At 41.7% G+C, this 13,304-nt stretch overlaps 2 protein-coding genes and 1 long non-coding RNA gene across 3 annotated transcripts; all 3 read left to right on the forward strand.

The window, feature by feature from the left end:
* The first annotated feature begins 255 nt into the window (after positions 1 to 255).
* Positions 256 to 5,401, forward strand: LOC311259469 (complement C1s subcomponent-like). Its single transcript, XM_084356653.1, has 11 exons — positions 256 to 354; positions 550 to 751; positions 857 to 1,037; positions 2,371 to 2,496; positions 2,735 to 2,928; positions 3,355 to 3,505; positions 3,600 to 3,715; positions 3,809 to 3,890; positions 3,987 to 4,121; positions 4,231 to 4,305; positions 4,407 to 5,401. The coding sequence occupies exons 1-11, from the start codon at positions 341 to 343 to the stop codon at positions 5,216 to 5,218; spliced, it is 2,088 nt and encodes a 695-aa protein (XP_084212779.1). The 5' UTR covers positions 256 to 340; the 3' UTR covers positions 5,219 to 5,401.
* Positions 5,402 to 6,725: 1,324 nt separating this feature from the next.
* c1s.2 (complement component 1, s subcomponent .2) lies at positions 6,726 to 12,031 on the forward strand (the record flags this gene model as incomplete). Its single annotated transcript, XM_084357619.1, has 9 exons — positions 6,726 to 6,751; positions 7,101 to 7,199; positions 7,802 to 7,922; positions 9,264 to 9,447; positions 9,534 to 9,672; positions 10,376 to 10,395; positions 10,771 to 10,905; positions 11,015 to 11,089; positions 11,194 to 12,031. 9 exons carry the CDS (start codon positions 6,726 to 6,728, stop codon positions 12,003 to 12,005), a joined length of 1,611 nt encoding a protein of 536 aa, XP_084213745.1. The 3' UTR covers positions 12,006 to 12,031.
* A 238-nt stretch (positions 12,032 to 12,269) lies between these two features.
* LOC311259472 lies at positions 12,270 to 12,949 on the forward strand. Its single transcript, XR_014622867.1, has 4 exons — positions 12,270 to 12,359; positions 12,453 to 12,534; positions 12,631 to 12,765; positions 12,875 to 12,949. It is a non-coding gene; the product is annotated as an uncharacterized lncRNA (long non-coding RNA).
* The last annotated feature ends 355 nt before the right edge of the window (positions 12,950 to 13,304 follow it).

A 13,304-nucleotide genomic window follows, 5' to 3' on the forward strand; every position in this document is an offset into this window, starting at 1 on the left:
CTTTCCTTTCACTCCATCTCCATTGTTCCCACTGAACCTTTGCCCCAGTACTGCAGGAATGTTGTTGAGTTAAAACTGCACAGAGATGATGTAGTAACAGTCAATCTAAAAGGTTTTTTGGCCAAGTCTATCTTCCTGCCATCCCATTTACCCACAGCCACTCCTTTGTTACTGCAAACACACAAAAACAGTCTACAAATAGATTTATAAAATGCCTACGATCGCAAAATATGTGTGAGAGAGAAAGGGGGGCAGCGAGGAAGAGCGAGGGATGGAAACTAAATTATTGTGAAAAGGGGAAGGAGAGATTTTATTTGGGGAGAGATTTGATCGGATCACGATGTTGCGATTAAGGTGGGTCTGGATTTTTTCATTTTACTACTATTAAACAGATACTTACTACTCATAAAGCTTAAAGTTGATGATGGATTTGGTCATAACATTGTGATTTTGTGATTATCTTTCTTAACTTTGTGGACCATTTTCCTCACTTCCTTCCTTAACAATTTCCACTCCCTTTAAATTTCTTATCTTCCATCCTTCCATCAGTCTCCTGCTTCTCCTGCTCTTACACTTGACGGCCTCCTCCACGCTGCTGGGATGGGTGGAGTCTCCAGGGTATCCCAGTGGATACCTGCCCCACGCCAGTCTAAACTGGAGCAGGTGTGCCCCCAAAGGTCACACCATCTCCATCAGGCTCATCCACCTGGACCTCGAGGACAGCCAAGACTGTGAAAACGATGCCGTGAAGGTCAGGGGTCAAGATTTAAATGCTTTTACTTTAAGAAGTCAGTACTAGTCAGTACTACTAATTGATGCCAGTGCTGTTATGGTGTCCTGTTTTCATCTTTTCCAGGTCTTTTCAAATGGAAACCTAATTTCCGTTCTGTGTGGCAGAAGGGAATTTGAGGAGCTTCAGTCCACTGTAAATCCCTTGCTCCTCTCTGCGCCGGGCGGCTGCCTCTCTCTGTCGTTCCACTCCGACTACTCAAACACCAAGAGGCACACCGGCTTCAGGGGCTTTTATACCGATCAAGGTGAGACATAGATGAGAAAAACAAGTGAGTCCCACCAAACTCCATTGTATTTGTGTCCAATTGTTTTTTTTCCACATTCCTCAGGAGAGCCCAGTTTTAGTACATGGATGTATTTCACCATTGTGGAAACTTTTGTAATCATAATGCTGGAAAGGTAGTATTTTTAGACAACAATTCACAATGGTTTATATTGTTTAAAACATACTTGGAAACAGTTTGACATGTTTTTCATGTCATAAATGAAAAAAGCAGAAATAATTGGTGTGTAAAGTATGAGACTATCAGTTTCAGCTCAAAGGTGCTGACAGGGCTGCAGTGACTAATGTCTCATTGAAACCTAAATTCAGCCTAACAGTATCGGTTAACACAATCTCTTCTGTAGAAAATGAGTGATTAAAAAAATGTCAGTCTTTCATGTATACAGTAACTTGTGATTCAGTGTGTGACTATGGTGTAGATTCATTAATCAAACATCTGTAATTAAAATCCCAAGAGGGTAGAATCGATGCAGTAAGCTGTCTTGACTTTAACCCTCGTATACTCACTTCTGACTAATACATTCTGCTTGCTCGTGCATAAACAAGGTGAACAGATACAAAACTGTAGACAGCTCTCAGATATGTTATCTGAACATTAAGTGGCAATAATATACACATAATTTTTATTTTTATTTAAAAAAAATAATTTTTCTGAGATAATCAAGAGTTTTGATCCAGATGTTGGGTAAATATGAAGCTACAGCCAGAGGATGGTTAGCTTAGCTTAGCACAAACACTAGAAACAAGGGTAAACTGTTAGCCTGCCTCTGTCAAAAAGTAAACAAAACAAAATAGATATATAAAATGTTAATCAGCAAGCTTTAGAGGTGCTGGTAGGCTGTTTTTGTTACCTTTTTAATGGGGCAAGTGAGAGTTTACCCCTCATTTCCAGACTTTTTTATGCTAAGCTAAGCTAACCAGCTGCTGGCTCCAGAGGATGTTTTTTCTGCCAGCTGTTTGAAGTATGTTGCTACATGTGAATGTGTGTGCGTTAAAGGAAAAGCAATTTAAATTAAGTGAAAAAAATGCCGCAAGAAATGTATCAAGAAATTGATTTTTACTGCTCAATACTTGAGCTTCTAATGAAATAGTCATACTTTAAAGAACTAAGACTGACAGAGCAGTATGATCTACTTGAATATCTCCTACTAACCTATCCCACGACCTGATTAAGAAAAGTACAGCGATGATCAGGTAACCCATAAACGTCAAACAAAGCAAACGGCATGCTTTCTGATGATTCCTGTGCAGCAAGCTTTTCTACATCTGACCTTTCATCAATTTATCTCCCTCAGACTTTGACGAATGTCAGGACGACCCTGACAACAGATGCACACAGTTCTGTCACAACTTCATCGGAGGGTACTACTGCTCCTGTCGCCATGGTTACCACCTGGACACGGACAAACACACTTGCACTGGTACAAATAATTGTGTTATTATAAACGGTGCACAGAATGAGACAAATAAAGGAAGAAGGAACCAAACCGAAACATGAAGTGAAACATGGGGAAAACAGAGGAAGCAGAAGCGAGCAATCGAAGGGGAGGAATAAGGAAGGGAAAGAGGGAAATTAAATGAGAAGACAGCTGATTTTGTAATAATTATGTTGATTGAGATCATGATAGTGATGAGAATGAACTCTTTGCTTCAACACAGTGAGCTGTGCTGAGGATCTGTCAGGGCTGAAGACAGGTGACATATCCAGCCCCTCCTGGCCTGCTCCGTATGCAGAGAACGCCAACTGTCAGTACACCCTGTCCGTGGAGAATCATCTGCAGCTGGAGCTGCACTTCTCTGAGGGTTTTGATGTGGAGCAAAGACCTGATGGTCAATGCATAGACACACTGAAGGTAGGTGTTGATCAGAATATTCGAACAGGAATATGGTCTAGACCTGCTCAATAAAATAATGAGTGATTGATTGATTGATTGATTGATTGATTGATTGATTGATTGATTGATTGATTGACCTCCTGGAGGTGTGTCTTTCTAAAAGGTATAACTTTACATAACAGAGAACAAAGAGGAAGTTCAGATTAAAGTGTTGAAACCGTCGATTTGAAAAACTAGTACACAGCTTATTTTAGCCAAAGTCTATCCGTAACCAGTGATGCATGAGTTTCAATGTATGGTGTCTATCCAAATAAAGGGAGGATATACTTTGCAAACATGTATTTCATATTTGGGGTGAATAATCTTTAACGGCACTCTAAATATTGGAGGACACAAACATATCACAAAACGTAAATGTTGTAAGATTACCATCTTGTGTTGCAGATTGAGACTCCTTCTGGGACTCTGGGGCCGTTCTGCGGCCACACGCCTCCCCCATCTCCCTTCCTCACTCACTCACATCATGTCCGTATCCACTTCAGCTCCGATGGTTTTGGCACGAACAAAGGCTTCGCTCTCCACTTCAAGACACAAGGTACTGCAGCCTCCTCAACTGTGACGCAACAGGAGAGGAACGTTTGTTGAAAAATTGATCACAATTTATTGTTCTTTTCATATGTTAATTGCAGACAAGACGTGTCCTACAGTGGTAACCCCGCACTCCACTGCGACTCCTCAGCTAGCAGAATATCTTCGGGGTCAAACAGTGACAGTCACCTGTGATATTGGCTATGTTCCGAATACTGTGAGTGTGCAGAGAGCCAAAATCTTTCATAGCTTTATGATAGATGTATTTAAGTCCGTATCAGGCTAATTATTTTCTCCTTTTGCGTAGCAGGAAGGCACCAAGACAATGTCATCACAGTATGAGACGACATGCCAGACTACAGGAATATGGACTCCCAGTTACATCTGTGAACGTGAGGACCACTGCCTTTTATTGTTTTTCCAGAAATGTTTTTACGCTGTCTTTCGTAATATTTGGTCTTTTGTCCCCGACATATTCTCACATGTAGCGGTGGATTGCGGTTTTCCTAACATTCCAAAAGATGGCATCCTTCAATTGGTGGACTCGGAAAATTCAAACACTCAGTACAAAGATCAGATCCACGTGAACTGCAGTTCAAACTACTACAAACTGGAAGGAGATGGTGATTATAGGAAGCTTGTCTGCATCATTTGTCTGTTTCCTTGGCTCAAATAACTTTAAAGACTACACATTTTTCTGCTTTTATTTATACACTTTCTTCAATCTTTCAGACACTTACACTTGCAATGCCAATGGTGAATGGGAATCAGGGGACGGCGGAACGGAGATGTCGAAATGCATCGAAGGTACAACTTTAAATTGATACTTTCTCATATTTGCCATACTTTCTTTAGAGATGTTTCCTTTTTAATTTTTTTTATCAATGATGATTCTTTGTTTATTTCAGTGTGCGGGGTGCCTAAAAAACACCCTTCGAGTGCAGGCAGAATTTTGGGAGGTCAGAATGCAAACCTGGGAGAAATACCTTGGCATCTTTTGATAAAAGAGCCGAAAAGAGGAGGAGCATCATTGATCAATGACCGCTGGGCTGTTACAGCAGCTCATGTTGTGGAAAATGTACCGCAAACCTCTCTGCGCCTGTACGGTGGACTGGTAGATGGAAGATTAACAAGCAGTAGATCGTCTGGTGTAGTTTTCATTAACAGTGAGAGGATCATCATTCATCCCAACTACATCCAGGGCGTTGAAGACCCCATCAATTTTGACAATGATATTGCTCTAATCCGATTTGCTTCCAGGGTGACTTTAGGCCCAAATCTCCTTCCCATTTGTCTTCCAGAGGGAGGCGGGAGCTTGGTGGATGGTGAGCAAGGCACAGTGTCAGGCTTTGGATTTACAGAAGGGAGGAGTCATAATTTTGTCACGTCTGCCTTCCTGAAATACGCACATATTGGGGTGTACCCCCTTAGCGAGTGTCAGAACACACCTACCACAGCTAACAACAAACGCATGCGCTTCACTGATAACATGTTCTGTGCCGGAGCACAGGGAAAGGACAGCTGCAAGAAAGACAGTGGAGGTCCGTTTGTTTCGCCAATGTTGTCTGAAGGCAGAGAGCCTTATTATCTGACCGGCCTTGTGTCCTGGGGACCCCCCTGTGCAGAGAGACAGTACAAGGGCTACTACACCAAGGTGGAGAATTATGTAGATTGGATTAAGGCGACAATAGACGCAACAGAAAAATCTTTAAGAGAGTAAAGATGAGGGAGAAAACACTTTGCAACTAACCATGACGATGTAATACATGCCAAGACTGATTCAGAGCTCTAAAATGTAGATGAAAATAAAGACTATATTCTTGTAATCAAATGTAACCAACATTAACAACTCTGATTACTGACTTGAAAATTCACTTTTGTATTAAAGGAATTTGCAAATCAACTACTGAGAATGTGCGTTTTATCCAACAATAAAGTGTTTTCTTCATACACTGGAATACTTCATTATTTACTACTACATTAAAATCTATAATGTTGTGAAGCCTTGTATGGACACAGTGATATGTTTGGAAATAGTAGAACAAATTTGACTTGGCACTTTTTCACTATTGATAAATATCATGGTATAGAAAAAAAACACAAATAAAATCAGCAAAATGATTTTCAATGCAGTGTGTTTCTCTGATAATGCTTTTTTTTTTATTCGTACCATAAACTGCTGAAACAGTTGTCTTAACTTCTATGACGTGGACTAAAAACACATGGGTCTGTTTATACTGTACCAACAACCTGCATGAGCTATACACACACATACTGTATATTGTTTTCACACAATCTTTTAAACCACTGCATATGCCCACTTTTTTAAATAAATACAGTTTTCTCATTATGTGCAAACAAAATCTTACTCTCTCTCTTTAAAAAATATGGTTCTGGTGTCACTTCCCGTAAGTTACGCTGCAGCATTTGGAGAACAGGCGATGCTCTACTACCACTCAGTGGTGTCAGAGATGTATTGAAATCTTAGCATCAGTTAAAGCTCTTTGTCTTTTTTGCTGTATCTACCTGTAAGTTTCCATATCTTTATTATTCTGCACTTTATTCATTCCAGGATTCATTTTTACGTTTGTATTAATGTATGCTTTTCGTATATGACCATAAGGAGGCAGAACCATGATTTTTGGGCCTCTATTTAATCAACCACAGTAAGATATTGTCTCAATTAGATGTTGCTTTGTAGAAAAAGAGAATGATGAGATCAATTTCATCCTATGCTGTGCCAAGCAGCAATCAACCGCCTCAATCAGCTGCTTCATGCACTGTTAGGACACCGAATGTTTCACCAACATGTCTGAAATTGTTTACGTGACTGAGGATGCTGAGAAAGTCTACCAGCCCCCTCTGGTGGTAGAATTCAAATATCAGGAAAAGGCTTGAGAGCCCAATCAGGCCAGTTTTTAAAATATTTTGAGTTATTCTGAGGAGATAAGAATCTAAACAATTAGATTTGCATTTTACCAGAGGTGTCTTGTTCATAAGATCTTCACAAATGTCTATTTTAGAGGAACCAGTTTCCCTACAATTGAAAGTCAAGTGTTCATTTGATTTTGCCAAGACAAACAAGGCATATTCCTGGCATTAACGCAGTGAGTTGCTAAACACTGGAAACGACAGACTTTGAGGCATTAATGTTTCACTTGATTGTGAGACATTTGCTCCTGCAACAGCAGATCAATTCACTCACGGATTTAGTATTTGATGCAGAGATGGGGTGGACCTTCTGTGTCATCTGGTAAGTTTAGATGGGATTTTGAATTAGTTTTTATGTTGTGCTTAAAAGTTATTGTAGATTTTGAAATTAATTTCGAGATTTATTCGAAAATTGACCGTGTATACCTACAACTGTGGTGCTGCTACTTAAACCATTGTGTGCTGACTTCTGTACATTATTACAGACGAGCAAAGTGTTATAGGATGACTGAGTGATGCATCTCAGTATCCATATATAAAGCCTCAACAGTATTATATGGTTGCGACAGCTGTGTTGATTTCGTCACTGTTTGCTCTTTTTCTGTTTGCATCAACTTTGGACCACAAACTGATAAACAGATCGAACTTTCTCTGTTCATGCACCTTTCCAGGTTTCTCTACATGTATGTGTCAGTGAGTGAGTGTGGGCCGCTTCCTGACTCTGAGCCTCTAATGTATGGGGAGGTCCAGTCCCCCCAGTATCCCCAGCCGTAACCGCAGATTCCACTGGATACGGTACAGCTACGTTACGGCTGCGTTACGGCTCCGGTACGATTGTGCTCCGTCGTCCTCGTCCGGCAACCCCCACCAGTTGCGTTTTGAGTCCGCTACGGCGCAGCTCCGCCGATCAGCTGGAGAAACGAAACCGAGGAATTCCCGCGATAATTACATAATCACACACGAACGCAGTTATCTGTATGTGTTATAAACACAACAACACGAAGTGTTCCCGACCGACAGATTAGAAGAAGAGCTTGTATTTGTCTCTTTTTTGAGGTTTTTGTGTTTGTATCAACACGGAGTGTTTTATTTTGAAAATCAACCGGATTTCTTGTTGTTGTTTCGTGTCTGACTTCCTGTCTGCTCTGTGCTAAATTCGGCTGAATTGCTGCGTTGTGTTGCGGCGTCCGCCAGAATAGAAGTCCTGCGTATCTGCTCCGCAGGGCTGCGGACTGCCGGAGCTGGCACGCAGCAGACACGCAGCGCAGCGGACCTGGTGGAAATTAACACATAGACTAAAGTGTTACGGATCAGCTCCGCCGCCGTGGCGGAGCTGTAACGCAGCCGTACCGTATCCAGTGGAATATGGGGGTTACCCTCCCAACCTGCAGCGACAGTGGGACCTCAGCGTGCCCGAGGGATACCAGATCCGACTCACCTTCACGCACCTGGACATCGAAGCTTCTGCAGGCTGCCATTACGACGCCCTGACAGTCAGAACTACATTTCACATACGATCACAAACAATAGAGCATTGTTAAAGTGTTTGAGTTCTAGACTTCAGTATGAATCAATATACCAGTTTTGACAATCTCCGGTTTCAACATTGAGGACTCAAAGGGTCACTCCACCAATTTAACACATCTAAGTACAACTGCATTTGTTAAAAAATCCAGAGGAAGCTGCATGATTAATTGCCTTCAGTGATGTCACTCAGTGGCTAAGCTGAATTGTGGGTAATGTAGGCTCCACATTTTTGAAAAGCAGCCCGCTGGTCTAGCCTTGCACTTTTGGACTCAGTGTGGCCACTTCAAAAACAAATGATCAAAATCGATACTGTAGAACCAGAGATATCAGCTTTTTACTCCACGCATCCTTCATTTTCAAAACCTGGTGACTACATTACCCACAATGCAACCTAACCACTAAGTGAGTCAGTGGAGGCAATAGAGAGACAAAGTCACACTGCTTCCGGTGTGCCCCATAGGACCTTATTTCAGAAAAAAATATGTATGGTGGTGAATGGCGAGATAAATAATCTCTTTATCCTGGTTGAATTGAGCCATGAATCACTCATATGATGGTTGTCAATTTAAAAGGTATTTTTTCTGCTGGAGAAAGTTGCAGTTTGTTGTAAAGATAGTAAAACACCACTTTTTTTTACATGTACACTACTCCCCAAGACCTGTAAACACACTTTAATGTGTAGTCAAAGTTGGTGAAGTTACCTTTGAACCTACAATACTTTCTCTAGCATCTACGTACACACCGTTTCTCTGTCATTGCCAAAATTTGTGTTGGTGTATCCCAGTATGATACATGACGGTTATTTAGGTAAGCGATTTGAGGGGGAATGCTATCTGCAGCTGAAAACAATGTCGATGAAAGCAGTGGGACTTAACAAAAACAGTAAAGTTGTGGGCTGTTAAAGCGAAACATGACTAAGAGATGCTTAAAAACCTTCATGGAGCTGAGGGGAAGTACAGATTCGGGGGATAACTGTTGGTGGGTTCTTCAATAAGAGCACGTCACTGATTATCATATCAACTTGTGTTAATATAAAAAAAAAACAGATTTTTAGCAGCTTTAAGCAACAGAGCATCTTGAGACCTAGACTCACATTCAAAGATAGCAGACTTAGGATGCGACTTTGGCTCAAGGTTTGGTGTCTCATCAAAAGATTTGGCTGCTGATAAGTGCTGCGTGGTGCATTACATCTTTATCAGCATTTGTGTGATAAATAACTTTCTAACAACTTCTGCGTCACAAAGCACAGACTCATTTAAAATTGTCCTCATCATGATTACAATAATATCCCTTATATGATCCTTCAGGTTCTCTATGATGATAAGGTCCTGGAAAAGTTTTGTGGCAACGAGTTCTCTGCTGATGGGCGTCACCCAGGCACTGAGCCCATATTGTCTCCAGGCAACAGACTCACCCTCCTTTTCCAGACTGATGACAGCAACCCAGAGCGCCGCCAGAACGTTGGCTTCTCTGCTCAGTACCAGGCAATAGGTAGCACTTATCCATCTACTGTCAGCTTTTCTGTAACTGCATTATTGAACCACCTCCCACTAACTTCATGTCTCTGTGATTATTAGACATAGATGAGTGTTCTCTGCCAGAGCCTGCAGATGGCTCAGGTCCACTCTGCTCTCAGATCTGCCTCAACACCCTAGGCTCATACCTCTGCTCCTTTCACCACGGCTACGAGCTGCGCTCTGACCAGCGCACCTTTCTGTGAGAGTATTGAACAAAATACAATCTCCTTCCCATTTGTCTTCCAGAGGCAGGCAGGGGCTTGGTGGAAGATGAGCAAGGCACATTGTCAGGCTTTGGGTATACAGAAGGGAGGAATCATGATTTTGTCACGTCTGCCTTCCTGAAATACGCACATATTGGGGCGTACCCCCTTAGCCAGTGTCAGAACACACCTACCACAGCTACCAACAAACGCATGCGCTTCACTAATAACATGTTCTGTGCCTGAGCACAGGGAAAGGACAGCTGCAAGGAAGACAGCGGAGGTCCGTTTGTTTCACCAGTGTTGTCTGAAGGCATGGAGCCTTATTATCTGACCGGCCTTGTGTCCTGGGGACCCCCCTGTGCAGAGAGACAGTACAAGGGCTACTACACCAAGGTGGAGAATTATGTAGATTGGATTAAGGAGACAATAGATGCAACAGAAAAATCTTTAAGTGAGTAAAAATGAGGGAGAAAACACTTTGCAACTAACCATGACAATGTAATACATGCCAAGACTGATTCAGATCTCTAAAATGTAGATGAAAATAAAGACTATATTCATGTAATCAAATGTAACCAACATGAACAACTCTGATCACACAAGGTACTGCAGCCTCCTCACCTGTGACACAATGGGAAAAGAACGTTTGCTGAAAACTGATCACAATTTCTTGTTCTTTTCATATGTTAATTGCAGACAAGACGTGTCCTACAGTGGTAAGCCCGCACTCCACTGCGACTCCTCAGCAAGCAGAATATCTTCAGGGTCAAACAGTGACAGTCACCTGTGATACTGGCTATGTTCTGAATACTGTGAGTGTGCAGAGAGCCAAAATCTTTCATAGCTTTATGATAGATGTATTTAAGTCACTATCAGGCTAATTATTTTCTCCTTTTGCAAAGCAGGAAGGCACCCAGACAATGTTATCACAGTACAAGACGAGATGCCAGACTACAGGAATATGGACTCCCAATTACATCTGTGAACGTGAGGACCACTACCTTTTATTGTTTTTCCAGGAAATGTCCTATTTTTTTACACTGTCTTTCGTAATATTTGGTCTTTTGTCCCTGACATATTCTCACATGTAGCGGTGGATTGCGGTTTTCCTAACATTCTTAAAGATGGCATCCTTCAATTGGTGGACTCGGAAAATCCAAACACTCAGTACAAAGATCAGATCCACGTGAACTGCAGTTCAAACTACTACAAACTGGAAGGAGATGGTGATTATAGGAAGCTTGTCTGCATCCGTTTTCTGTTTCTTTGGCTCAAATAACTTTAAAGACTTCACATTTTTCTGCTTTTGTTTATACACTTTCTTCAATCTTTCAGACACTTACACTTGCAATGCCAATGGTGAATGGGAATCAGGGGACGGGAAAACGGAGATGTCGAAATGCATCGAAGGTACAACTTTAAATTGATACTTTCTCATATTTGCCATACTTTCTTTAGAGATGTTTCCTTTTTAATTTTTTTTTTTATCAATGATGATTCTTTGTTTATTTCAGTGTGCGGGGAGCCTAAAAAACACCCTTCGAGTGCAGGCAGAATTTTGGGAGGTCAGAATGCAAACCTGGGAGAAATACCTTGGCATCTTTTGATAAAAGAGCCAAAGAGAGGAGGAGCATCATTGATCAATGACCGCTGGGCTGTTACAGCAGCTCAAATCGTGGAAAACGTACCGCAAACCTCTCTGCGCCTGTACGGTGGACTGGTACATAGCATATTTACAAGCAATAGATCGTCTGGTGTAGTTTTCATTAACAGTGAGAGGATTATAATTCATCCCAACTACATCCAGGGCGTTGAAGACCCCATCAATTTTGACAATGATATTGCTCTAATCCGATTTGCTTCCAGGGTGACTTTAGGCCCAAATCTCCTTCCCATTTGTCTTCCAGAAGCAGGCAGGGGCTTGGTGGATGGTGAGCAAGGCACAGTGTCAGGCTTTGGATTTACAGAAGGGAGGAATCATAATTTTGTCACGTCTGCCTTCCTGAAATATGCACATATTGGGGCGTACCCCCTTAGCGAGTGTGAGAACACACCTACCACAGCTACCAACAAACGCATGCGCTTCACTGATAACATGTTCTGTGCCGGAGCAGAGGGAAAGGACAGCTGCAAGAAAGACAGCGGAGGTCCGTTTGTTTCACCAATGTTGTCTGAAGGCATGGAGCCTTATTATCTGACCGGCCTTGTGTCCTGGGGACCCCCCTGTGCAGAGAGACAGTACAAGGGCTACTACACCAAGGTGGAGAATTATGTAGATTGGATTAAGGAGACAATAGACACAACAGAAAAATCTTTAAGTGAGTAAAGATGAGGGAGAAAACACTTTGCAACTAACCATGACGATGTAATACATGCCAAGACTGATTCAGAGCTCTAAAATGTAGATGAAAATAAAGACTATATTCATGTAATCAAATGTAACCAACATTAACAACTCTGATCACACAAGGTACTGCAGCCTCCTCACCTGTGACACAACGGGAAAGGAACGTTTGTTGAAAAATTGATCACAATTTCTTGTTCTTTTCATATGTTAATTGCAGACAAGACGTGTCCTACAGTGGTAAGCCCGCACTCCACTGCGACTCCTCAGCTAGCAGAATATCTTCAGGGTCAAACAGTGACAGTCACCTGTGATACTGGCTATGTTCTGAATACTGTGAGTGTGCAGAGAGCCAAAATCTTTCATAGCTTTATGATAGATGTATTTAAGTCACTATCAGGCTAATTATTTTCTCCTTTTGCAAAGCAGGAAGGCACCCAGACAATGTTTTCACAGTACAAGACGAGATGCCAGACTACAGGAATATGGACTCCCAGTTACATCTGTGAACGTGAGGACCACTACCTTTTATTGTTTTTCCAGAAATGTTTTTACGCTGTCTTTCGTAATATTTGGTCTTTTGTCCCTGACATATTCTCACATGTAGCGGTGGATTGCGGTTTTCCTAACATTCCAAAAGATGGCATCCTTCAATTGGTGGACTCGGAAAATTCAAACACTCAGTACAAAGATCAGATCCATGTGAACTGCAGTTCAAACTACTACAAACTGGAAGGAGATGGTGATTATAGGAAGCTTGTCTGCATCCGTTTTCTGTTTCTTTGGCTCAAATAACTTTAAAGACTTCACATTTTTCTGCTTTTGTTTATACACTTTCTTCAATCTTTCAGACACTTACACTTGCAATGCCAATGGTGAATGGGAATCAGGGGACGGGAAAACGGAGATGTCGAAATGCATCGAAGGTACAACTTTAAATTGATACTTTCTCATATTTGCCATACTTTCTTTAGAGATGTTTCCTTTTAATTTTTTTTTTTATCAATGATGATTCTTTGTTTATTTCAGTGTGTGGGGAGCCTAAAAAACACCCTTCGAGTGCAGGCAGAATTTTGGGAGGTCAGAATGCAAACCTTGGAGAAATACCTTGGCATCTTTTGATAAAAGAGCCAAAGAGAGGAGGAGCATCATTGATCAATGACCGCTGGGCTGTTACAGCAGCTCAAATCGTGGAAAACGCACCGCAAACCTCTCTGCGCCTGTACGGTGGACTGGTAGATGGAAGATTAACAAGCAGTAGATCGTCTGGTGTAGTTTTCA

The sequence above is a fragment of the Pagrus pagrus genome, assembly GCF_965226575.1.
Source record: "Pagrus pagrus genome assembly, chromosome: 7".
Taxonomy (NCBI): Eukaryota; Metazoa; Chordata; class Actinopteri; order Spariformes; family Sparidae; genus Pagrus; species Pagrus pagrus.